Below are 27198 nucleotides of genomic sequence, written 5' to 3'. Positions count from 1 at the left end.
CCTTTCCCGAGCGAAGGCAGATTAACAAGAAAGAATGGAAAGGTTCGCTGCTCGTTTCTCGTCGTGAAAACCATAACAATCACTACAGGGAGCAACACAGTACCGCAAACCGCTGTCTAGTGTCTGTGCCCTCGGAAGAGTGAGCGTGTTGTCTGTCGTCTGGAGTTATCTCAACGAAGGTGAGTGTTTGTTTGAGACGATCCATCGAGGCAGCTTCCATGGCGATCAGATATTACAATATTGTTGTAGCTAGCCATGTAGCTTGCTAATTTCCTTGTAGCGATACAACTGGCTCCTAGTCGATGGTAGCTGCTAGCTAAGGCGTAACGATAAGAAAAGACTCCTCGTTCCGGCTTTCTGCTGACTAACGCGTCGTGGAATCGTGATACTGAGCTTCTTAATACTTCATGATAAATAAATTATTGTAAATCAAAACCTGTCATTGTTACTCTGTTGGTCTTAATATAGTAGGGGTGCAATGTTCATTTGGAAATTGTAGCTCATTTGGCTAACGTTCGTTCGCTGTGTAACTAATCGATGTGCCCACCATGGAGTTAGTACTGGCTTTGTCCATGCATGTCATAAATGTGTACTAACACTGCTGGTGGACTGTGTAAATTTGGTATACCACGCCACTGTGGGCATCAAAGCGGCATACCGATTGTCTCCGGGTATTGGTGGCAAACACGATGAGCCTATAACTCTTACCGTTTGCCCATTTTACGGATTTTGGTAATTCGAACATTGCGTTTTTTTCTGCTTAACACAATTGAGACTATTTATTAAATTGTGTTGCTTTTGTAGAACAGTTCAACTTAATTCAACTCGTTATATGATTTATTTGGGTTGCCTTTGATTTAGTAAGTAGAAATTCCAACAACGATTAACTCTCAATAACTTCAACTCTATATCCATTATAATCTCGTTAAATTAAATGATGTGGACAGTCCAACCAAACTAACTTGCATAACCTAGCCAATAAATGATTTACTGATTTATGAGAACCTAATGTTTAACTATCTGAATGTTGTTTAACCATTGAATATGGCAATGTCATATTCGGGGTGTGGCTGTCAGTCATGTAAATATAGAATGTTAAGATGCCTATATAGTTAATTAGTATAAGGATAAAGATTTGCTTGAACTTTTGCTGTTCATTATAGATGTTATTATTTTTCCTCGATATTATCTCACTAGTTAATTTGTGACTAGCTGTAAAATATGTATTCTGTGGGTCTAGTCCCACCTCCTGTATGGCTAATGACTTAAGCATAAACGCTAGCACGGTGAAGTTTGAAATGCACAGCAATGTGTCTAAGGGATGGTAATGGAGAAACTCAAATAGTTTGTAAGGGCTGTCGTTTGGTAGAGAAGCAGCTGCTCAGAGGCACTGCCACAGGGGGAGTCTGTAGTAGGGGCAGGCCCCCCTCATGGCTGATCTTTCCAGAGAAGGTTAATCACTCCACCAAAGAGAACCTTTTATGCTCAATCAGAAGTGGTCAATAGTGGAACTAATTTTATGATGGTAGTGATTACTAATTTTGTCAAGATCATTTAACCAACCTTCACTGTTGGTATCCCCTTGAGACTTGAAATTAAGCTGTGTTCACCTTACAGAGTTTTGCGTCTACAATTACCACTTGAGACATAGCCTAGACAATCTAAGGGACTGTACCGTCGTTGGATAAACATCACTAAGGAACAAATGCAATTACACTTTGACCTGATGCGTAGAAATACGGCCAGGTAACACCAAAGATTAAATATCTTTGGTGGTGTGGTAGAGATTGAATATTTAATAACTCATCATTAGTCATTAGAGCTAGGGTGTTGATTATCAATAATTCAGTCATTCACTTTTACTACTGGCAAATATTAATCATTTCCTTATATTTAATGCTTTAATTGTATTGATAAAGCTTAAATGACAAATAGCAACTGATCATGACTAATTAATTAAAACCTGGTTTTAATCAACTAAACCTGGTTTCTTTGATTTGTTTATAGTTCAACATGTCAAACCATAGTGTACATGTCATTTTATTGCAATTATACAATTTACAAATATGGAGGCAGTCTGCTTCGGAAGTGGGAAAATTGCAGACATGCTTTGAGATTGTTGACAAAATACTCTTTTTGAGTGCATTGGTCCCCTTACCTGTCAGAAATGGGTTAATTGTTGATTTGTCAGTTTCTGCCACATACTGTTTATTTCACTTAATTCAAACGCATCCACAAAGGTGCTGATTAGCTCTGTTGTTAAATATCCTGGATAAATCCTTATCTTCGTTCTTGTAGGTAAACTGGGTGGCTTTCCATTGGGCTGCATAGTCCACCAGTGCACTATACGCTGAAAATCATTGTGTTAGCATTTCAATGCCAGTGCATTGAAATGCTAACATTTTAGCATGAATGGTTACCCTTGTAATCAGATTACGAGGTAGAATATTCCGCAGGAGCAGTTCTGACTACAGTTCTGAGAACTTGCAGTGTTCTTATATTGGGCGAGTATACAATAACATTATTCAGTAACCTGAAGTGGAAATTACACTCAGTACGTTAACACGACAGCTTAATCTGAATAAAGGCATAGTTCGACTATGCTCCTCAATTGGACAACTACAATTGTCCGATTTTACATGACGGTGAGAAAGTCGATTCATTGGCCGAAGCATGTAATATCACGGTACGATAGGTGGCGCTGTAGTGTACCCATTTCAACTAGTGGTAATAGAGCCACCGGCTGACGTCTTACGTCACCAGCAACCACAAACTCGGCATTTGAGAAAGATGTTTCAGTAGACAGCTGTCATTTCTCTGACGAGAAATGACATGGACCCGAAGTAAACTGACAGCTGTCTCCTGAAAACATCGGCGGAGCCCCTCCAGCGGGAGTCCGCACACGGCAACAATCCCTTCCTTCCTTTGATGCTCAGATCTTTGCAGGCACTACTGGACATGACTCACCCGGAAGAGCTAACACACAAATAGTTTCAGAAGAAGCCTTCTTAAGCTCAACCATGCTGCCATTTCACCGTGGGCTTTTTCTTCTTGTTTTTGTTTTCATCCACAAGTTAAATGCTTGTTAGAATATGTCATTTCTACAATCGGCGTGTGGAGTCGTCTTTGATTTCTTTTTTAATCGATTGATTAAATCTACAATCCATCAACATTGTGTTCTCGACAAAGCAGTTGGCTTCCTGCTGGAATGTGGGCTGCCTCTCATATCTCTATTCCCTTAAGGCTTGTGTGGAGCTTGTTGGCAGAGGGCATCATCATCTTCCATGTGTTTGTTTAGATGGAGATGTGATAACAAGTCAATACGATTACGGTCAGGTCGTCAAGTAAAATAAACCAGGCCTGCCATCAAGAGGCACACTGCTGCCTAAAAGAGCCTCTGCTAATGAGCTACGGTGCTCAGCCTCCCAAGACAAAACCTTCCTACTGGTATCGGCAGCGAGTCCGAAGTGTTACCACTGTCTTTTAGAGACGTGACTAATGGTTCCCACCGGATTGACTCCTCCCATTAGTGTTAAATGGAAGGACCTAGAATTTGTCAGAGCACAGTTGTGCGCTTTCAGTCCTCTCTCGCTACAAAATCTTTTCATTTTGCTGAAGGAAATATATGCTGCTGTACCGTAGTCCCATCAAGGTGCTATAATGTTAACATGGTGTATAGCTAATTAAAATGACAAGACATGAAACTCCTTTTGTCTTCCATGGGATTTTACTCCTAAAATGGTAGTCGGAGGCTTTTTGGTTTGTGTATAGTTTTGTATTATGCGATTGTAGGCTTGGATTTCCAGCCACATCTGATTAGGGATGTTAAGTTAATGACAGTAGCCTAAATTAACGCCAATCAAGCTTTGATTCTTGATGTTTCCATTTCACAACTCCCATTAGCTTGTGTTGTATCTAGTTGAAACAGTGACCCTTTCCTAATAACCAGCTACTGTGTTTCCGTGCTTTTGTCCTAGCAGGTTTTCCACGGCATCGCTCCCAAGACCAGCCCAATGCTGAGCCTGTCCACTGAGTGTTAGGCCGTGAGGGGGGAGCAGGATCGGGATAGCCAGCCCTTAACCAATGACAGTGGCTGCACCACCCTCGGGCTGCCAGTGACCAGGTGGGGTGGTGGTGGTGGTGGTGGTGGTGGTGTCTGGCCCAGGCGGGGTGGCCCTTCGCTTCAGTACTTCCTCCTCAGGCAGCCGCCAGCCTGACCCGCTCACACCATGGACCCGCAGAGAGACAAGTTCAGTGAGCGGCCGGCCCGGAGCACCAAGGTCACCCAGGGCAGCCGCAGCGGGCACTCGTCGAGGCCCTCTGGCTCCTCCAGCTCGTCCGGGGTGCTCATGGTGGGACCCAACTTCCGCGTGGGCAAGAAGATCGGCTGTGGCAACTTTGGCGAGTTGAAGCTTGGTGAGCTTGGCCCGAGCCCTGTGTTGTGGGGAGCGACGAGGTGTTCTGACTTGATATGAGGGATTTGGAATGCTACAAAAGACATGAAAAATACTGAAACATAAGAGCCCTGAAGCAAAAGTTTAACCCGGAGTAAATTGATATAGCCTCTGTTTTGGACTCATTGCTAGCCTTATGATCACACTTGCTCTTCCTCAATGTGTTAGTACACATTCACATCAAATATGACCAAAAACAAGTCCTTGTATGGCTATGTAATGTAGCTTAACAACAAGCATTAAATTTACATTAAATATAAATATAATGTCCTTTAAGTATATAAGGTATTTTTTCATATGTATATGGCTAATATATTATTTGACTTTGATTGGTTTCAGGTAAAAATCTCTACACCAATGAATATGTTGCTATTAAACTGGTAAGTACACATTTTATCAATTAGTGTTATTAGTGTTATCTTGTGTTGATTGGCTATAGCTCCATCCATTGTCAATTAAATTGGCATTTATGGGATTGTTGTCTGAGATTCCCAACATGTGATCCATTAACACCTCTAGGAGTTAACTCTTTGATTTTCTCTATTGCATGGTGGTAATTGGTTTTGACCCTTTATGGTGACAATCCAGTATGACATGAAACACCTAGCTCAGAGAAATTCCTAAGAAATAGCTGTAGCGATTGGGAACTTTTGATATCACCGCTAGCATTAAAGAGCCGGTCAACCCACTGTTTCAGCTGGAAATTGAACACTGAGATTTAAAATAATGTGGCCTAACCCTCACTCGGTGAAGGCATTAAATATATCGCTGCTCGGATAGAGTTTCACCATCCACACACACAAAAGCGTTATACTAGATATATATATATATGTCCAGGAAGCCTATTAAATAAATCGCTGCTCAGGCTGTGCTTCACCATCCACCCACACACCGTGGCGTTATACGATAAATGTCAGAAAATGCTAATCTTTCTCTCTGACGTCGCAGTCAATCGCTGCCCAGACAGAGCTCCACACGTCCATACACACATCGCGCTGCCGGTGCCTCCCTTGGTCGCGACATCTTAGTGGCTTCTCCGAGGAACTCAGGCATCACGAAAAGAATGCCACATAGTGGAACGTTCATAGTGTTTTTGGGAGATTCTTTTTATTTTCTTCTAAATTGGGGACTAATTTTGGTAAAAATACATCGATTACTATGATGGTCGTGTTAGACATTAAGTTTAGGGTTTACTTGCTCTTTAACAATGCTGTGCTAAGAGTTGCTAAACAGACGGTAATTTTAGGAATTGAATGTGGAATTTCCGTTAATTTCGTTGTTGTGGTTACCCATTGGAAGGAAAAATGGAAAAAAATATATATACATATTGTCAAATGTACATGGTTTTTGTTGCCTTTTATTTATTTCAGAACAAAGCATGGTTGTTTTCTGCTCTATAGGAACCAGTGAAATCAAGAGCGCCACAGTTGCATTTGGAGTACCGCTTCTACAAAACTTTAGGAAGTACAGGTAACGTCAAAGTGTGCGCCGCCACTCTGTTCATACATCATTTCTTTATAGTTTATGTTTTGGAAGATGAGCGAAAAAGATTGCTTTATTTCCACAACAAAGAATTAGTTGAGTTGTGGGTTTATACTAGTCATTGACATAAACACTAAGCACCTGCCTCGACCTGCTGCTAGCTTATAATTTTGTTAATCCCTTCCTGACCTTTCACTGGGGTATACAGTATATTATGGTATTTGTATAATTATTATTTTTTTGAAGCTGAGCTACTGGTGAAAGAAGTCATTGGAGCATGTATGACATTTTATGGCCTTCAATGCTTTGTCTAATGGGCAATATTCAAACTTCAACAAGTCTTGCTCAATTATATGGCCTATTGAATAATAAATAGATAGGGCATAAGCGTCCTTCTTGAATAGACTCAGGCCAAATATTAATGATTAGGACCTACTTGTGCACTCCTTTGTTTTTATAGTCGTGTATGTTGGTTTCTGTCTATGTCACACATGGAAATTAAACCTGTATTATATAGTCTATGTGTGTAACAACCACACTAGAGCTCCACTGGCCAGGCCATTGTTTAGGACAGGATACATTGTAACTTTGAAAATGACACACTTTCAAACATTAGATGTGATTTGTTTTAATACACCACCACAGCAGCAGTATGCTGCTATAAATGTCACTTTCACTTTTGATGTAGGGAGGTTCCTGGCGGGAGGTCATTATTGGATAAACTGGTCATTTGCAGGGGAACTCCACCTACCGGGGCCAGCCACTAATCGTTGGCGAACAAACCGAGTTCAGTCTCAAAAACAATGCAATGTCGAAGACTTTATTTTGGACAATTTTATATTTTAATTATATATCCTGCTTTAAAACTTTGCCAAAATACGTATTAACATAGAGCTGGGCGATTCATCGAATTTTGCTTGCGATTTTGAGTTTTATAATAACGATCACAAAACTAATATAATCGAGTTTTCTTTTAATGTATATATTAAATGTTTTATAAAAAGTGCAGAACAGATGGATACATATCTGTACATTATTTTAGATTTGAACATTTTCTTTTTGACCATTTTCCACATTTTTTTAAGGCGAAATTTCAAAGTTCTCAGTTACAAATTGTTTTTTGGGAGAGACATGCTGAATAAATACATCATGTTTTCAAACTCAAAAATAATGAATAATCGTGATTTCAATATGGACCAAAATAATCGTGATTATATTATACTAGCCCTATATTAACACAATTAAAAAAATAATTATGTACAATTCTGGTAGAAAATAAAAATAATACGATTTCGGAAGAAAGATTAAAAAAGAGGTGCTTTTGTATTTTTGACCGTATATAACATCATACCCTTGTATACTGTAATACCGCCCAAGCCACACGCACACCCAAAGAGTGTGGGTGTGGTTTATTGGGAGGTGTTATGTGGGCAGGGAAAGGAGCAAACCTGGCCTTCCCTTAGGTAAAATATGTATGGTGGGTGACTACTAAAACTAATCACACAATCCTGTAATTTACCTTCATTTACGGAAGAGGTGTTGTTGTGACTGGAACAACCAAATCAATAAAGGAGTGCTTTCAGTCCCATTTTCCTCTCCATTACAACCCTGATGTGATATGGTTTGTCAGCGACGGGCCTTGTGTCTGCACGTTGTCCATATTTCCCCCTCCATCATATTGTCCCCCTCCACCGTACAAACGCACAACACAGGAGTGTAAATAAGACCTGGTGCTTAGTCCTGCTTTCTTTTGGAAGTCTCCCTCATGTCACCCAATCCAATTACAATCTAGGTACCTTTTGGGTAACAACGCTGATTTTTACCCCTTATCCAAGTTCCTAGTTTAACTTTATATATATCTATGAATTATACAAGTAACAAATTCAGAAGCTTTTTTTTAATGCATTTCAAAATAGTTTGCAATATGTCGGTTATCTGCGTGACGCATGAACATATGCTATACTGACAAATGAGGAATAATCTAATGTTTCTTGGGAATTTCGCTAAATCAAGGAACCTAAAGAGGATGTCACCAATATGCTCCCTGCTGAATCGGATAGGATGTATGCATTTCCTATTATTTATTGTCATGCCTCGAAAGCTTCCTCACAAATGGATACCAGTCATACAAAGCATCAGCGGTGTAACGGTACCTTGAAGTCACGGTTTGGTTCATACCTCGGTTCAGGCATCACGGTTCGGTACGAGTTTGGTACAATGAAGGGAAAAGAAAAAATAAAAATGCAGAAGGCAATTCTTTTTTATTGGGCATGTCTCAGGTTGTACCACCTAGTGTCATACAGTCTCTCCCCTGAGCTAGCTGCAACAGCCTGAACTGTGTAATTTAAGATGTAAACAATAAGTACCCCACATCATCTCCAGACTCCATCCTAACTTGTAAACAAAATAAGACAAAAAAACTATGCATTTTCAGTTATAAAACTGAAAATGCAGCATGTCTTATTTATGAATGTGCAAAGTACACAGAATAGCAGCCACTAGGAGCCAGTCCCCCAATGAGCTTTCCACAAACGGGCCGCTTTTTAGAGGCGGGTCAAGGTGGAGGGTGGGGATGTGGCCGGTGGCCCTGAGCAGCTTGCGCCCACGGTACCATGCGCTCTGTTTACAGGGGATTTATCGCAATGGCGAGGCGCACACAGCTTTTGGCCGTGTTCTGTAAATATTGTAGAACACTCTGGGTGCTCCAGCGGGAGTCCTGGAGCTCTATCTAAATAATATCATATTATACATGGATATCTAGATCACATAATATATATTATCAGGGCCAAAAGCTATATGCGCCTCCAGACAATGTTATGAATCTCAAACGACTGCGTTGGGTTCTCCGACGTCTCTGGTTCTTCCACTTCCACAACAATCTCAAGTAGACTGAACCGCGACATGTCTGGCCCGCCAGATTATTCTGAAGTTATATGATATATATATATATATATATATATATATATATATATATATATATATATATATATATATATATATATATTTTTTAAGAATATCGAATTTCTATATCTGTTAGCTTAAATGTAAAGGGCCAGATACAGTGAACTCTTTTTTCTTTCACAACCGTTTCTGAATTTAATTGTATCAAATCCTGCTACTACTCCTGGAAGGTTAGAGACACATTAGTCACGGTCACGCGTAAGCTGTGAGGGGCTGAGCGGGAGTTATTGGAAACTATGCAATATTAAATGAAACGGAACCCCCTCTATAGGCCTATATACAACAACCATGGCGACCCGACATTACGTATATTTGTGTGATACTGCACGTAGAGAAAGGCAGGAGCTGTTGACAAAAGTCCACAAAAGATTTAAGACGCCAAGCTCTGAGACTTTGCTGTTTAAAGCAAGTAGTCTCTGATGACACTACTTCGCCTACAGCTCTTCTAACGGTGAGTAGGCTAGGAACGGAGGTTTGTGTGTGTGCGCAGTCAGTCAGCACCCGCCATGGTGTGTGTATATGTGCGTGTGTGTGCGCGCAGTCAATCAGCACCCGCCGTGTGTGTGTGTGTGTGTGTGTGTGTGTGTGTGTGTGTGTGTGTGTGTGTGTGTGTGTGTGTGTGTGTGTGTGTGTGTGCAATCAGTCAGTCAGCACCCGCCGTGGTGTGTTGTGTTGTGTGAAGTGTTTTAAGAATGGTTGGCTGCTTTTTTAGGTGCGCACTACTGCCCTCTCTCCAGGATAAGGCCTTTCTACACTGCCAAACCGGTTCGGTCAAGGCTTGGCACGCACGGTGATTTCACCGTCTTATCTCAAGATTCCTGTGTAAAAGCGAAGGGGTAAAATCCTCCGTTGATCACGGCGCAGGCTTTCTTGGTTCACTGGAGAAGGCGGGGCTGCGCACGGAGTCTAGACCTCTTTTGAATAATTTGCATACTCTCGAATGTTTGTAATTTTTTATGAATGAAGACACCCGCATGCAAGAATGAGTTCACGTCTGAGTTTAGGCTACAAACGCGATTAACTATTTACAAGTGCAAAAACGCCAACATATTCTTTATTATGCTGACCACTTTTGGGTTAGGGACGGGTTAGGGTTTTTTATCCCGAAAAAAGCCTCGTAACGACAGTTTCACTGCGTCTCTCTCATAGATCGCATTATCATCTAGTGCTTGGTAGGCATATGACTAAGCCAGCTGACGGGCCTGCGTCGCAGTTCCAGATGCACTTTCATTAATCAATTCCTTGAACTAGCCTTTGATAATGTTCTGGCCTGCCACCTACTGGCTGGAAGAAAAATTGTCCCGAGGCCAAATTTAGTTGCCGACCCCTGCACTACAGTATCTATGATATAAAGGCTAGTGCGAATTACGAATTATAAATATGAACAATGCATAACGTTAGCTCTCTGGCTCATAGCTGAGCGGACCAGAAAACCTCCCGTTGCCAAGTCGTTGCTAAGGTCCGTCCTATTTACTGGAGGAGTGAACAACGTTTCCGTTGCATAAGAACCTTACGGGAGGGTAATGATTGTTCCAGGTATTAGTCAAGCCCTCAGGCGTTACCAGGGAAACAAAGTTATGGCTTGTGAAAGACTTTATATTTGGATTGTAAAACGCATGAAAATATAAATGAATGGTCTTAATTTATTTTCTTTGGCAAATGACCATGGTATAAGCAGGATAATGCCCTTCAAGGTGTCCATCATTAGTTCCGTCCGTTAATTCTTGTTTATAAGAATGGGAAAAAAATGTAACGGTCCAAATGTTAAAAACTGGCTTTGACCCTCGGCAACGAATAATCAAATATTCTGACCCATCCCTATTATGTATCTGCCTGTCATCAAGCATAAGTCATGGCCCAACATTTCATCTAAGATCATGACTCAATGTCTTTCTCCTGCCTCTACTGAAATCAGAGACGTGAATCTTAAAGGGTAAAAATAATTGAACAGAAATGGAGTAGGGGGGCATGTAAAATACCGCACTGCCTTTATTTATGGAACTTTAATACAGTGTAGATGTCACGTTGATCCCTTATCTTTATTGGCCTTAGTACTAGTTTCACTCAGATTACGAGGTAGTCAGGTATTTTACTTCTGATGGCCAGTCTGAGACAAGAGACTTGACAGGGCCAGTAGTTCAGAATCTCATGAAGTATTTAGAGAGTGGAACCGCCCCTTTTAGCACTAACCTGCTGCCTCAGTCCTCTCCTCCAGATGGGATAATATGACCCCATTCCTGCATGGCCGACTAGTACACTATGCCCTGTCTGGCATTGTGTACACCCGACTTAAACAACTATAGTAGAGTGGTCCACGCAACACAGCAAGTTGGTTGACATTATGGAGAGTGACTTGTATGCGTTGTTGTTATTGTTGTTGTTCTTCTTCACTTTTTTAATGCTTAAGAGGGATGTGGTCAAGTGGCTCACTGGGGCTGGCCTTCACCTGACTGCAAAGCATTGTTGATCTTGGACCAAGACATTCTCACTCTGTCTCTCTATCCCTCTCTTTGCGTCTCTCTCTGGCTCTCGAGTGGTATTGTTTGTGCGGTGGATGGAAACTGGTGAGTCATGTAAAGGCAGCCAGGCCTAACGGTGAAACTCTACACCAGCTCTCCAGCCAGCCAGCCAGCCAGCCAGCCAGCATGTAAAGCAGTCCACATATTCCAAGAGGATGGATGGCTTACCAGATTTCTACCTTGCACATGGATTGGGAAGGTCATGAGGTTTTTCCTTTCTTTTTCTTTATCACATTGGTAATAAAGGAAGTTCCTGCTTCCCAAAAGTATTATTCACTTAACTCAATTAATAACTAATTCTATAGAATGACCATCACAACATTGGATACAGTCAATATATAAACTGCTCTTTGCTGTAGGCCAGGCCTATGTGTTATGATGAAATAAGATGAATTGATGCATGAATTTATATTATTAAATCTAAAATTATAGATTTATAAAATTTATAAACAGCCAAAACATGTGCGGGCGGTAAATCAAAGCGTTGAGTGGCAAGATGTTTTCTTCCTCTACTGCTCTCAGTTGCATTTAACGTGCGCGCAGAATAGCATTTTGTGTTTCCGATTCCGGCCCTCTGGTTCGATTGTGTAACATTAAAACAAACTTCCTTTCTTTTTTCGCAGAACAATTTTAAAATTGTGTTCTATTTCATTGAAATGTCGGTATGATTGCGATTAATTCTTCAGCCCTAATGCAGCATATCTGTGACATCACTCATACGTATCTTTGTGGAAGTTCATTCTGAGGCCTTAAGATTATTTTACCATCTCTGGTTACTCAAATTCAAAACGGGATCAATTGTTCATGAATTACAAGTTTGTTATTTGTGGTCCATCAGAGATTTCCAGGATTGACCTTGTGGGGCAGTAATATGGTATGAGCTGTTGATTGACATCTACCAGGTCTAACGCTGGGCAAGCAAGGTTTTATTCTGTATTCTATATTGTCCCTGACAGCATTTAAAAGTAACAATTCATCATTGTTGTATGGACACGCACAAAGTCTGCTGCCTATTTATGTCATCTGCGAAGGAGTTCTGACTGTCGGAACAACCAGGAAAGAGACATTCAACTTTTTGATAACTTAATTCCAACACTTCCTATATGTACCAGGGCCGGGACTTATCTTCACAATTTATTCTTCTACCCATGCCCTGGTACATAAAAGAGCAGACCCATTATAATGTGTTATGAGTGACATCTATGTTTATCCTAAGATAATGCCTCTTTGAAAAGCTAGCCATTAAATTGTGCGGGACAAGTAGGCTTAAGTTAGTGATTTGTCAGGCTAGTGATGGCTAGTGGCTAGTGAAATGCCATTAGGTTTGTTGTCACTCCTAATTGTAGACATCCTGCCTCATTAACCTCCAGTTACAGTTAATGCCTTCATTTTTATTTTCTTATGTGTGTATCTCCAGATTTACCTGAATTTTCTTGAGCAGTTTGACGATGACTTTGCTTCAGGTATGAGGTTAACATGCAGTTTGCAAACTATGGGTTTGGGGTGACCAGGAATTCTTAATGCTGGCTGCCATCACAGCTTGGAGCCTAGTGGGCAGTAGGAGAATTAACCATGAGTAGCATGGCATTCCAAAGTTGCTTGGCTTGCTGTAGTTCTGAAAAGACGACCCTATTAAGAGGGAGGTCCGCCCAGCTATTCACCTACCCATTGGAATACTATAACTACTCTTGAGTGTAGGGTGGATACTAGCATATGCACAGCCACAAGATTTAAATGATGCAATTAAATGAATAAATTAGGCTATAGCCACTTAGGCTATAATTGACCATGGTATATACTACATAATTTTTGAAGTTGTAACCTTTAAATAGTTGCATATTTGACCACCAATGACCCAGCAATGTAGTTTGTTGTGTGGCTTTGTAAAGTTTGCAGTGTCCTGATTGAAATCCAGCCAGCCAATGCTAATCCAGTAATTTACAGCATTCCAAATCCGACACCTTCTTGCCCTCCTACAGGCACACATCGCACCCCCGGTATCATGCAATTAGCTGACTACAGAATAGCATAATGGGGCAGAGGGATGGGCAGCGCTGTGGACAATCCCACCGCGCAACCAACTACCACTCAGGGAATAGGTCTTTGAAGTGACTACTGCTGCTGTTCAGTCAGGTTTACTGGAAGTCGGTTGTCTTGGTCACCACTGAATTACTTTATTCTTCTCCTTCCTCCGTTTCCTGAAAGGTCCCAGCCTGTAACATTTTTAGCTCTGTGTAATGGTGGTGCCAGTGAAGCTTCCCCCACCTTCCCCTTCCTCATGGTTTGAGTGGTGATGGCAGTGGGTGGTGTGTCGGTGTGAGGGAACAAACACAGACAGTTTCAACAAAAAGGGGTCAAACAAAAAGAAGAGAATATGAACTGACTGCATTGTTGAAGTTCAGTCCCTTTTTGTCAGTCTGTCAGACATGAAGGTGACTTGTATCCTTGAAAGGTTAAACTGCCAAAGGAGGGGTGAAACAAGTCAATCAATAAGAATGTGAAGTTATTACGTTATACTTATCAATGCTGTTATGTATTTATCTATATGTTAAAACTTATTTATATTAATTATAACTATATTAAAGAAACCTCCTTGAATTACTTGCATCTCCTCCTATGTGTAAAATTATATTCTACCAAAATAGGAAAATCAATCAACCACGCATGAATCTAACCACGTTTGCAGTGGGGCTCTGGTCCTCTTGACCCCAGGCAGCTTAAACCAGCATAGCAGAAACTTGACTCAAAACTTTTATTATAGTATGAAACTTCAAATGTGTTATTATATGAACCAGTTTTGTGGATGTGCATAATGAATGTTAACATTAAGTAAAATATTAAATCATTTTCATCAGATCATGTGTCTGGAACCCCAGCCCTCTGTTGGGTAGAATTTCTCAATGTAGAATTCACATTAAGGATATTCTAGGTTTTGAACCAATGACTAATAAACGTTGGTTTCAGCAGTTCATTGGAGTCAGGGTGTGTAGGAAAATGGATGATGGGATTTAGAGAAAGAAGGTGGGTTGCATAAACACAAGATGCATGCAGCTCCATGGGTTTCTGGTAATGCTACTAGTTAGGACCGGGTAATCTAGTAGACATAACAGTGCTTGGAACATAACTAGCTTCTTTTTTTTTTTACCAAAAAATGTATGCCAACCTTAAACACTAGCTTTTGCTCCAGAGTATGATGTCAAGGATCTCTTGATTACTGTTCAAGTGGACTCCATCCCATACATAATCCTTTGTCATAGGAGGCAGGAACAATAAACAAGCTCATCTTCCTTGGCTCAGTGTCCAAGGTAACCTCTTCTTCCTCAACCTGCAGCTCAGCTCCTCACAGCCAGCACTGACCCAGCTGTGTAGGCCGTGCTCCTGTGGATCCCTAGCTACACCTGAATGTGGTATTGTTTGTGCGGCTTCCTGCGTGTCTCATGACTCTTTCGTCCCGCTGTAGCCGAGGGCCTGCCCCAGGTCTTCTACTTTGGCCCCTGTGGGAAATACAACGCCATGGTCCTGGAGCTGCTGGGCCCCAGCCTGGAGGACCTCTTTGACCTCTGCGACAGGACCTTCTCCCTTAAGACGGTCTTGATGATAGCCATACAGCTGGTGAGTTCCACACCCCACCAGGCTCCTCACGTTCCCCAAAAGCATGAGATTTGTTGTTCTGTTTTTACATATCAATAAAGCATTTGCGCTGTTCTAGATGATCTGTCTTGATCATTAGGGGAAGTATGGTGTGATATGTTCTGTTCTCTTGTTTCTCCAGCTCTCTCGGATGGAGTATGTGCACTCTAAAAACCTAATCTATAGAGATGTCAAACCAGAAAACTTTCTCATCGGGCGGCAAGGGAACAAAAAAGACCACATCATCCACATCATTGACTTTGGTCTGGCCAAAGAATACATCGACCCTGAAACTAAAAAACACATTCCATACCGGGAGCACAAGAGCTTAACCGGTACCGCAAGATACATGTCCATCAACACACATTTGGGAAAAGGTAGGCTTCATTTTGGTTTGTTCTTCTCTTTTGTTTTTATCCAATTCAACTTTGATTGAAATCATCTAATTTCTATGATTTTCTTTAATCAAAGAGGCATGTTTAATTTCTGCTCATCTTTCATTTGACTCCTCTGTCACTAGAGCAAAGCCGACGAGATGACCTGGAGGCCTTAGGTCACATGTTCATGTATTTCCTCCGTGGCAGTTTACCATGGCAAGGGCTAAAGGTATGCTTCATAACACCTCAACCTTAAGCGCGTATAGATGAGAACCTATCTAAGTAACCCTCAGTGTAGTGCCACATTCTTGAATATTTGTCTGATGCGCAGGTATTCGACTCAATTACATTTTTGAATGCTTGGTTGTTTTTAATGAAAAAAAAGCCACTGAAAGCCACTGGTGTCCGTGCTGCAGTCCTATGGGATGTTTTGCTATTTGCGTTTTTAAAATAAAATTGTAGAAATTGAAGTAAAATTATCAGTTGATAAAAACGTGATATTCGGTCAGAAAATCTAATGATTATCTTTCTTTAAAATTAGGTATTCGGGCCAGCCCTACTCGGATTACATGACATAATCACAATCATGCATTTCAGGAGATAATGGTATCTTCCGCTTTTCGTTCAGGCGGATACTTTGAAAGAACGATACCAGAAGATCGGAGACACTAAGCGGAATACTCCTATCGAGGTCCTGTGTGAGAACTTCCCAGGTAAGCCTGTTTGATGCAGTGGCAGCCACATCACAAGATCAATGTTTTTTTCCAAATGTTTCGCTAAATGATGCCACATACTCTCCTGTATGTGCCTTTTTGTTTATGAACCAATGAAAAGACTTCTCAAATTTGAATCTCCTTGGGTTTCAGAGGAGATGGCCACCTACCTGCGTTATGTTCGGCGGCTGGACTTCTTTGAGAAGCCAGACTACGAATACCTGAGGACACTTTTTACTGAGCTGTTTGAACGGAAAGGATACACCTTTGATTACACCTATGACTGGGTTGGCAGGCAAATAGTAAGTTTCTCTCCTAAGGGGACTGAGGTGTCTCATTGCTGTCCTCTAACAGTGATTGATCTGTGTGTTTGTCTGCTGTGAAGCCCACTCCCGTAGGTTCTGTGCACATAGACTCCGGAGCGTCTGCCATTACGAGAGAGAGCCATGCCCACAGGGACCGGCCTTCACAGCATCAACCTCTGAGGAACCAGGTACCGTAGTCCCATCGGGTCCAACTGTCCCACTTGGCAACTGTATCCAATGTGTCACCTTTGATTGTGGCATTTTTGTGACCGTGTATATTTGGCAATAAAATGCATAACATATCGGATAAAACAAACTTTAAAGTAGTAGGGGTGAAATTATATATGTCATATATAAACGAATGAAACATTTACATACAAAATACAATGCCACAGGATTGAAAGAGAAAAAAGTTTGGGCTATTTAATACAATGAATTAGATTAAACTCTTGACAGAAATACATTCTCTTTCTGGCCTGCTGGGAGTTGCACCCTAAACACCAATACGGTCTTTCAAGCTGTGGTTAAAAATCTAAAATCAATTAAATGATCATTTCAAATGTCTCAATTCATCAGTTTTATCTGACAGACAAGCGGCATTATCTTGACAAGGAGAGTCTGAATGCAGTAGTCTGCAATTACTGACTGCATTAGCAATTGAAATTACAAACTTTTATACAAAAACAAATAAAGTAAAGCACAGATGCAGACTGTCAAGTTATACATGGCTGTGGACAGCAGTTTGTTCATACATGCTGCAATTGATTTAAAGAAATACTTGGCCTATAGTATAAAAACGGATGTCAGGGGAGCAGACTGGTAATGCTTTATTTTGTATATAGTATTAAGTAGCTATATTTTTCCATTCACTGCCATTGCCTCCTGCTGGTCAATAGCAGCAGCACTGTGGTCAAAAACCCAGGTGGACATATCAAAGTGCATGGCTAGGACCATTCTTCTCTGTTATCGGTCCAGCTCCTTGGCTTGAGCCTTGCTTAGATTTTTAGTGCTTCCTTTTTTGGGTTTACTTTTACTTTTTACATACATTTTTTTTCATATCACGTGCTGCTTCTGCATGACCACTGGCCTTTGCACGCCCACCCACTCATCTCACATGGAAACCTGCTCCGCCGCCGTCCCCCTGCCCCTCGCTGCACCCCGGCCCCTTCCGACCACTGCGCAGACGGCCGCCTCGGACCGGCGAGGAGCATGGGAGGTGCAGCCCAGTCGCCAGGCAAACTCCACCTCCTCCTACCTGACTTCTCACCTGGCCGCGGACAGGCACGGGGGCTCAGTGCAGGTACACTACCATCACTCAACCGGCGGCGCCCGCAGGAAGCTCTCCTTCAGGCCCTTCTGTCCGGCCACTCCCCTCATCCAGGCACAACCATCTCATAGGTCCTTCGTCCACAACAGGGATGGCTGAAAGGAGAAGGTGTTTAATACATCAAATCGCGGTGGCATTCATTAGACCAGCATTATTACATGGAGTCAGTCTTTAACTTGGTCACTAGACAGGAAATCTCTTGAGCCCCCAAGACTGGGGCTCTGACTCTGAGGTGGAGTGAGGGTCATTAGCAGGAGATGTTGGCCATACAGGAATTCATGTGTAGCTAAAACAAAGTGTCAATAGTATGCCATGAATGAACTAATTAACAATTAATTGACTGTGCCTCAACAACAGGATGTTAATGTATATTCACTGAAGCAAACTCAATTATGAGTTCCTCAAAAAGCCTATCCACCCACTGCTAGATCAACCCAGGGATTACCTCTCCAAGCCAATTTTGTCTTGAGAAAGGGGCAAGAAAATTTAATTTTGAGTGAAATTGGACTAAGTGTGTGTAAGGGGATGATGGGAATATTAAGACGGGTTGGAAGATGGAGTATATGGTCCAGCTATTTTAATTTCTACATGGAAGGCAAATCTGCAACCATAAATCTTCCTTTCCAGAGACTTTCCTGCAGGCACGTCCACCCACAAGACTCACAGGGCACAGTAGCACTCCATGGCGTTGAACACCCGCCTACCTCAAACCACATTTAGTATTTAGCGTCGCATTATTAACATGCAGCCACACTGTTGTGGCATCCTGTCGCAGGGGCCATTTCTCATTGCCTTTTGGGATTTGAAAGTCTAGTTGCTGGATGGGCAAGATGCATTTGTTTATTTATTCAATGCATGTTTTCAAGTCTTTGGGAGATGGAGAATCAACATGCATGACAAGTCTACTCTGCTTAGCTGGCTTGTTGCCTGCTAAAACTTCATTACAAGATTGATCATTTTGTTTTAATTTCTTGTTTAGGAGAGGAGGGGTATTTAATTTAAACATGTAAAGGAGAAAAAAAATACTTACGCTTTTTTGCATTTCATTTTCCCATCTTTGATTTGCATCTGTTTGACGTGAATGGTAATGACGGTCAGTCAAATGCAAACAAATGCAACTTCGGGGTTGACCAACAGTGTTATGGGTATGGACTCTTTGAATTGGGTGCATGTCTACATTATAGGTAATGTGTAAAGATTGTATCAGCGATTCTAGGCCGAAACATAAATTATCACATTCATCTGATCTTTCCTCACGATCCACTAGCTGCCCACCACATAAGCAGGCCATCCAAAAAACCTCTGTAGGAAGCCTATGCTCCGAGATCGTACACAAAAACAAATGGTACTACCAACCACTCAAAACCAAAATAAATAGTATTCCAACCAATCACTGACAAGGGGTGGGTGTTGTGGGGTTTTGTGCTGCGTTCATGACAGTTTTTACTGGATGCTGGCTCTGTTTGTTTGAGATCTCGCTACAAATACCAACAGAAGTTACGTTACCCAACATCGCTGATACAACCTGTGGCAATCTCGATTTTGTTTTGGTTCTCTTTGGCGACACATATGGTGTGAAGCAGTAAATGCAGGTGTGTTTTTGTGATGTGTGCGCCGCTTGTGATTTTCTGGGGATGGTTGTCACCGACACCCAGTTCGTAACATTCATCAAAGGGAATTGCAAAGGCTTTCATCAGTGGGCCTTCAGCTCAACCATCATTGTGTCTCCTCATTAGGCAAAGTCACGTGTTTGCTTCATTTGTAGCATTGGCTCTCTATACCACAGGTGGTCAGCTCGACCAATGGGGAGCTGAATCCAGATGACCCTATGACGGCCCATTCCAATGCACCAATCACGGCTCAAGCAGAGGTGGAGGTGGTGGATGAGGCAAAGTATGTATAATTTGGTTCCCGTTCGTTTTATAGTGACCACGCTTTGCCTGCATTTTGCTATGGAGTTGTGGCAGTAATCTTTACCAGCTTTCATTCAATTTTAATGTGCTATTTTTAGGCTTTTCTTAGTAATTGTGGTCATTTGGAGGCATTTAACTTGCGTCCAATAATGTTGAGCCTTATGTTTATATATTTATTTGGCTCATTTCGAATCGCCCCTGCCTGCTTCACAATGGCTGGCTACGGGCATTCACAAAATGCCCCTAAAAAAAAAAAATATATGGAAAGGGGGCTGGTTGTAGTCTTTTCGCTCTGTTCTCCGTCCCAACAGTAGGGCTGGAACGGAGGTAAAAGACCAGCTCCCCTTTCCGTTTCCGGTCAAGGAGCAATGAGTCTTCTAATCGAAATCAACAGATTTACAAAATGCCAAATAAAGCACGACAGAAACTGTATTTCGCTACGATACTTGATTTGGAACATCAACAAACACCACTAACCACTCGGTAAGTTGCACATATCTGAAAACGAAAGTTTAGGGTTGTTTTAAGGACAGGTTTGTGAATGCCTGTAGCCAGCCATTGTAAAGCAGGCAGGGGCAATTCGAAATGAGCCAAATACCCGAGACAGAACCAATAGTCAAAATTTCGGTGTCAACCACTCTATTTTATCCTGGCTCAATGTTCAAAATACCGGAATTGTCCTTTAAGGCTTAGAAAAGAACAAGTAAAGTCGGTATCTTTTCTCCTTAATATTGTTTTCAATAATAAGTTGACAGTATTGATGTGATGACGTGATGCCTGTCTGCATAAACATAACAAATGTCATCCCAAACGGCCTTTTTGCACCCTGACGTTATCTGGTTCTATAATCATTGTGTGATCATCTATTCTAACTCTAAACCATATGTATTTCTGAAATCCATTTCAAATTTGGCATCTAAAATAAGCTCTTCCGTCCATTTTCATTTGGTTCAGTAGCTGTTTTCTTTATTACTGTTAATTATTTTCTCTGGCACAATTTATCAAATCCATTATATTAGGTGCATCAGAGGTTCCATAAATAATTTTTCAAATGGGCATTAGTGCTTTTCTCTCCATTTATGTCTAGATGAAATCGTGAGTGCAAGCATCTAATTTCCTACTAGACCCGAGTCGTTTCCCCCTCTGGTTCGGACGCCATTGCCTCACAAACGGTTACAGTTATTCTTACTGGCTTCATCCCCCAGAGTGCCTTTCCCTTTAGAATTTGTCCATGTCCAGGTCTTTCCTGAAGGACGGCCTCTCCCCTGCACTGCTCCTCATTCACATGGTTGTTTGATATGATGATTGGCATTTTAAATGGCCAGCCACTCTGATACCTTTTCCAGCCCACTGAGGTTAATGCTCCAGGTCCACAGCACAAAATGCAAAATCAAATCCCTTAGTATTGTGCTACACAATGCCAGGTGTCCTTGGTGATGAGGCAAGATATAATGCATTTTTTTTAAGATTCCCCCCAACCCTTCCACCAGTTTACCCACACAACTCCACTCCGGAGACTGTAGTTCTTCATCAGCATGTTGTTGCGTTTTAAGTTGAGCTGGTAAGTTAAACTACCGAACAGGCAGGTCCTTTTCCATGTTTTTTGGTGTTGTATTGGGTCTCTTTTCCATGGCACTTTCAAATGTCTCCATGGCACTTTCACTTTATCAACGAGTACTAGCCAATGAGAGGTAGAGTAGGGCGGGTCATGATTTCGCCCTCTGTCTGCTAAACTGCGCTGCTGTTTATAGACCGTCTCTTGCCGCTCGTTTGACCGCGCAAACTGCAAGCTCCACTTCAAGGGAGCATGCGAACACCGAGCAGCCTGTTTTATATAAGTAATTATTTGGGTGATAAGGTAAGCTTGTCAACTTCAAGGGTTATTGAATCTATGATTTTATCTGGAATTTGAACACATTTGAAAATGTGTTTTTTGATTGAGAGTTAGAGGAAAGAGAGGGGCGTGTTATCGCCATGGTAACGACCCACGAAAGCGTTTATACTTTTTTAGTACCGTCGTTGTATGAGCGTTATAAGCCTAATCTTCACTCAGACGCGGGTACCAAATCGCTGCTCAGACGGAGCTTCACCATCCACACACATGTAGCGTTTTATTATAATAGAGACGGAGCACACGGTTCCCTTTGTAACAAAAAGAACGCTGAACAATGGTGTTTTGGGGAAATGGCAAATGCATGCCTCTTTTTATTATTTATACCTTTTTTTTTCTCTAAATTTGGGACTTATTTCAGTCAGTGATAAAAAAGGCATAGATAACGGTTGGCAATCACTTAGAACAAATTACCACGTTTAAAACCAAAAATCTGCTTTAGTTGGATATTGTGCTTCTCCGTCGACCTGAACGTGATACAAGAGTCTCTATCTGACCCGTGCCGTGTCGCCTGTATTGGTGTTTATTGTGACCAAAAATTGTTGGAAAAAAGAAAAAAAACACATACAATTTCTTATCGATGCAACTGAGTTTTTCTTATTGTTAGCACTGCTTCATAAAGGAGGTCTGGACATCACTAGCAGGCTTTTGTGTGTCACTTAAACAGAGTTTGTTTAGAAAATTGCACCTTTTTTGGCCAACAACAGTTTGCTCACCTGAAATGCGGTTATTAATATAATGTGGTGGACTTGAATATGAATGAAATGAGCAGGAGAATGTGCTCAGGGAGGCTGACTTAGAAGAGAGGATATCTCTCAAGTTCTCATCTCATTATTCCCATCATCCGTTTCCTCTTTATGGGTGGAATGAGGCCTGTCCCGCCATCTGGGTCCTGCTGTAATGTTAATCTATCTTTTCTCTCTTTACACTGTCTTCCATAGCTGCGTGAAAATGCTCAACCTGTGGTGAGTCCCTCTCTGCTAGTGCACATCAGACTCATGGGGCAGGGACACATTAATAAACCATGTGGTCATGCAACAATGAATCAGTGCGCATCACCTTCCATGTATTTGGCAGCGTGCCATGGTGCATTGCTCATATTAAAAATCAAGCCTCTGCTTAGCAAGTCCTTGTCCTATGTCTTGATCTACAGGTGTTTGTTTATTTTTTGTCTCTGCCATTTATGTGCACCATGGTAGCCACCTCCTCCTTTTCCCCCTTCATCCAGTGCCATGCCTGTCATTCGAGGCTCAATAACGGCATAAACATGCAGTCCATTGCAAAATGTTTAGCAATGTATGCTCTCACAAGAGTTGCCATGATCCCGTCTTCATTGATGTTTCGGGATTGTTATTGTTAAATGTAACATACAATTTATTTGTCAGTTATTCTAGCCAGTGGTGAGTGGTTGGAGGGTGGGTGTTTGTTTGTTCTGTGTTTTGTATTTACGTTTCCCCCTCCCGTCCCCTGCAGGTGCTGCTGCTTCTTCAAGCGGAAACGGAAGAAGAACACCCCGCGACATAAATGATGGTCTGCCGGCCTGAAGCACTCGGCCTGCCTGGCTCGTCCGTCACAAGTTCTTGAGATCCAAGTGAATGGCAAAGGGAGTGAGAGCTGAAATCGCATTTATTTCCCCAGGAGGGACCAATCAAAGTGTGTGTGTGTGTGTCCTGTTGATGGAAGGCCTTGTTTGGAGAGGGGTGTATGTGTGTTTGTGTCGTCAACTGGCCAGAATGGATTTTTTTTATTTGTATAGTGAGTATCTGGAGGAAAAGAGAACTTCTTCTCTCTGAGATGCACTTTCCTAGCGCGTGTATACCGTGGACGCCATCTCTCCTATCCCAGTTGAAATTGCAATGGATGGAAGTGTCTTTCAGCCGGGATCTCCCCTCCTCCTTCTCACTCTACCTGTTGCATTCTGTGGTTTACACAGTCCTTTCTTGCACTCATGAAACAACGTAACTGCACCCAACCCAGATGTTTTTTTGTTTTTTTGTTTGGTAGAACGTTACTTTTGTCATTCCTGGCGCGGAACTGAATGTAATCTTAAAAAACACAAGTGGAACCCATGAGTGTCACTGCCGCATTGTCCACCCAGTGGTGGTGTACTGTGATACCCTGTAGAACACTGCTGAGGGGAAGGCAGAGAGCGGTGCCTTGGCCCAGGGCTGGTGGCAGAGCACCGTGCTCTCCAGTGAACCGGTTGGGATACACATGGCTTGCTTTCAACACTCCTCCCAAAACCAAAAGAAAAAGTCTAGTCACTTAAAAAAGAAATGGTTTTTTTTTTTTTTCTTTAATTTTTTTGCCTTGTTTTAGTCTTGTTGGCCTTGTGATTTATGAAAAACTGGACACTGTAGGATGGCTGGAGTAACAAATATAATTGTATTTATGCTTATGTATGTCTTGATTGCCACCTTTTATCGAACCATTCTTAAACATACACATTAAATGTACAGACATAAAAGTGTAAAAAGAAGTGCATGGGAATATGAACAGTGTCCGATAGAGACGAAAAACCGACCAATCTAATGTTAGTGGAAAAAATAGACATGGATAAGAGTCTGAGAGAAGCAATGTTTTTGATCCTCAACCGAACTGGACTTTGACCATGTCTACGCCAGTAGACGAAGTGGGAACGTTGCTTTGGGTGCAACAAGAGACATTGGTGTGATGTGCTTTCCATCGCCGCCTCTTTGCTAATGTCCAATGCCTTAAACACACATAGACACACACACACAGATGGAGAGAGAGTAGAGGGACAATGTGACCGGCTGAGGGTGTACTCGCAGTTGGACCTGCAGTTTGAACCCCTTGTTTTAAGAGCCACATGGTTACCATAAGTATAGAGCAGTCAGAGTGGCTCGCCAGTGACAGAGGTGAGCAGGGCCAAGTGTAATGATGCCAAATGGAATGTTATGTTAACCCAGAAACACTGAACAGAGGATGCTGGGCCATGTGTCCAGTGCAGCAATGTTACATAGCTTGGAACACCACCAGTCAAACGCGGGTAATTTTCCTTGACGTTAATAAACAAACAAAAGGGGATAGACCCCCAGGGGTCTTTATAAGGGAGAGTCTTGACCAACTTGGAGGAATATGTGTTAGCCATTTTAATATTATAATTCTTAGCGTTTTATCTTCAATGTAAAGTGTCATGGAAGGCTGCCTTGAAACACTATGTATAACAATGTCACCTTGCCTATCCTCTTGACACCTTCCCGGAGTCCATTTGAACGTTTTTAATTGTATTTTCTTTTTTACTTGTTAATATGAATTTACAGATGCACATTTTATTTTCCTTTCCAAATTAGCCATGTTTTTTATTTAGGGGAAAGGGGGTGGGAGTACCATTAAACATGGCTGCACTACATTTATTAATAATGGCCACTTTCACTATAGAACCACCCCCTACATGGGTTTAATTATTTTGGTTACCATGTTTCTCTCCATATTCTTGCACCCATGCACACCAACTTACTACGTGCAAGGTTCACAGTGGGCAGCCGCAGCCATTAGCGGCACATTCTCATCCTCACATCTTTGATGTGAAATCTCCGGATGGTGCAATCTGTCCCACTGAGTCAGTAGAATGGGTCTCATTTTGCAACGTGTATATTAACACTGTAAAGCTCTGGGTCTGGCGTTACTTTTTTCACTCCCTCTGGGGGTGAGGTCTAAGTTATTGTGTTATTTGAAATTACTTGAATATCTTATGGGAGTTTGTTTTGTTTTAGTTTTGAATCAGATGATGAATCAAGAGAAAGCATTGGGAGGCATTGGAGGAATAGGCTATTTGAATGGCAGGTATTCATTCCTTGGTGCCTCTTAACTGTTCGTGACGGGGGACGATGGTAACATAGTCTCACCTTTAGGATCCTGTATAAGAGGGGTGAATGAGTTGAATGAACCGTATATTGGCCCTTTTTCTTTTATTTTGTGTTGCAGTGCTGGCTTTAGTTTCAAACCTGTAGTTGATTTAACTTAAGCTCAGTCTGAAAATATAGCGGGCTGTTAGTCAAGTCAAGTTATGTATATTTCACCATCAGTTATAATGGTGAAAGTCTCTGGATGGGCAAAACCCTCTTTTTCATCACAGCACAATGCATCAATGTGTCAAGCAAGCGAAGATAAAGGTCCTATACATCATATTTAACGGTGAAATTTTCCCTGTTCACCAGAGAGTTGTTTTTTTTTTGGTTTATCAGATTCTTGTAAAGAGATAGATGTAAAGAAATCCAGAAGATAACCTTCAGCGTTACCTTGATCTCCCATAATGCCATGCGCAAGACTACTAAGCCCATGCCTTTCTACCTGTGCCAGGAAAATATGAAGTTGAATGTTTTTCTTTTTTTCTTTTATAATCACTGCATTCCACATTGTGTCCTATTTTTCTGTTTTAAAATGCATACAATAAAGTGATTTTAAATGTTCCCAACTGTTGTAACATGTTAAAGGATTAAATAAGGTCAGACGAAATTGCCTTTTTATCCAACGTTTTAGCTTAATACCCATTCCTTTACGTAACACCAAAGCAACTCTACTTTAAGGAGTTCGGCTGTTGCTCTTTGCAACCAGGATCTCCCAACTTAAAAACCGTGCATTGCCTGTAGTCGCTTAACTTGACTGGCAGCGATGGTAGGTATATTACTGTGTATTTACATGTTTCCTTGCAGCCTCATCCAGACTGACTACTCTGCATAGTTTATATCTGCATGGCTTGTCTGGGGGACTTGCCTCTACAGTGAGCTTTATAATTAATAACTACGGCTATTGGTTAGGTCCGCTAAGTGCAAGGGCTTCCGGCCCTATTATGTAAATTACCCTCACGTCGTCTTCACGGCCCACACTGCACATCAGGTCCCGCTCCTTTGATATTGTAGCTTACTCTTACTGAAGTTTGTCTTTCTGTGCTCGTCGTTTAAGCTTCACTTTGGTTTTGCGCGACCCACATTCCCCCGTTTGTCATGAGGGTGTTGTAGCCAGAAGAGTGCTGCCATGGTCCACAGTGGCTTTGGGTCTCTTGTGGGCTTCTTCTTCACTTCTTTGCTATGTTGCTGTACTGTAGAGCCGTCCTTGATTTACTGTATATTTTTGGAGGGAATGTTAAGGGAGATTACTGCAATATTGTGATTTATTTGTAACATTGTACAGAGTTCACTGTTGTAGTCTTTTAATTTCTGTGGAATTCCAGCATATAAATTGTGTTCTTCTTTGACCCCTCCTCGCTCTGTGGAGAACGGAATTGTACAGCATCTAGAGTTTATCCCGACCCTCCCTGACAGAATTCTCCAAGGCTACGATTTAAGAGAAATCTTCAAAGTGTAAATAAATAGTGTTCAAATATGAATGTCACTTCAAAACTGTGTCCGAATGAGTTCAAGGGCTTCTAGAATGAAGGACCCAATTTTATTTGAATTATGGTATATTGTTGTTAATTTGCAGGAAGGTTAAAACGGTTCTTATCTAAGATGCCTATTTTCTTCCTTTTTGGATTGTGTCAATAATGGACCTTACAAAATCACTTTTTAACCGCTTAAAATATGGGGGAACTCAAGTTTGCACCCTTTTTTATGCAAAATAAAAATATATCTTCACTTTTATGGCTTTGCCTTCATTCGATTTA

General features: G+C 41.6%; 1 protein-coding gene across 3 annotated transcripts; it reads left to right on the top strand.

Moving 5' to 3' along the window:
• The first annotated feature begins 21 nt into the window (after positions 1-21).
• On the top strand, positions 22-27074 carry csnk1g1 (casein kinase 1, gamma 1). Of its 3 annotated transcripts, none has more exons than XM_079736420.1 (14): positions 22-179; positions 3981-4416; positions 4794-4834; positions 5855-5924; positions 14877-15028; positions 15189-15423; positions 15567-15652; positions 16052-16136; positions 16290-16438; positions 16522-16629; positions 17625-17741; positions 19555-19661; positions 22514-22537; positions 23046-27074. In XM_079736420.1, exons 2-14 carry the CDS (start codon positions 4230-4232, stop codon positions 23098-23100), a joined length of 1416 nt encoding a protein of 471 aa, XP_079592546.1. In that variant the 5' UTR covers positions 22-179; positions 3981-4229; the 3' UTR covers positions 23101-27074. The 3 variants fall into 3 exon arrangements, with proteins under 3 accessions (XP_079592546.1, XP_079592547.1, XP_079592548.1); XM_079736421.1 differs by having other exon boundaries at positions 3978-4416; XM_079736422.1 differs by lacking the exon at positions 22514-22537 and having other exon boundaries at positions 23046-27073.
• The last annotated feature ends 124 nt before the right edge of the window (positions 27075-27198 follow it).

This window comes from Pollachius pollachius, assembly GCF_949987615.1.
Source record: "Pollachius pollachius genome assembly, chromosome: 5".
NCBI classification, from domain to species: Eukaryota; Metazoa; Chordata; class Actinopteri; order Gadiformes; family Gadidae; genus Pollachius; species Pollachius pollachius.
This window is presented reverse-complemented; position numbering and strand designations above follow the sequence as displayed.

Bases quoted from the DNA above. Each gene is read 5' to 3' on its own strand.
- csnk1g1 (XM_079736420.1), top strand. From the start codon at position 4,230: ATGGACCCGCAGAGAGACAAGTTCAGTGAGCGGCCGGCCCGGAGCACC. The intron at 15,424-15,566 runs GTAGGCTTCATT...CTCTGTCACTAG, and splicing joins CAACACACATTTGGGAAAAG to AGCAAAGCCGACGAGATGAC. The intron at 19,662-22,513 runs GTATGTATAATT...TGTCTTCCATAG, and splicing joins GAGGTGGTGGATGAGGCAAA to CTGCGTGAAAATGCTCAACC.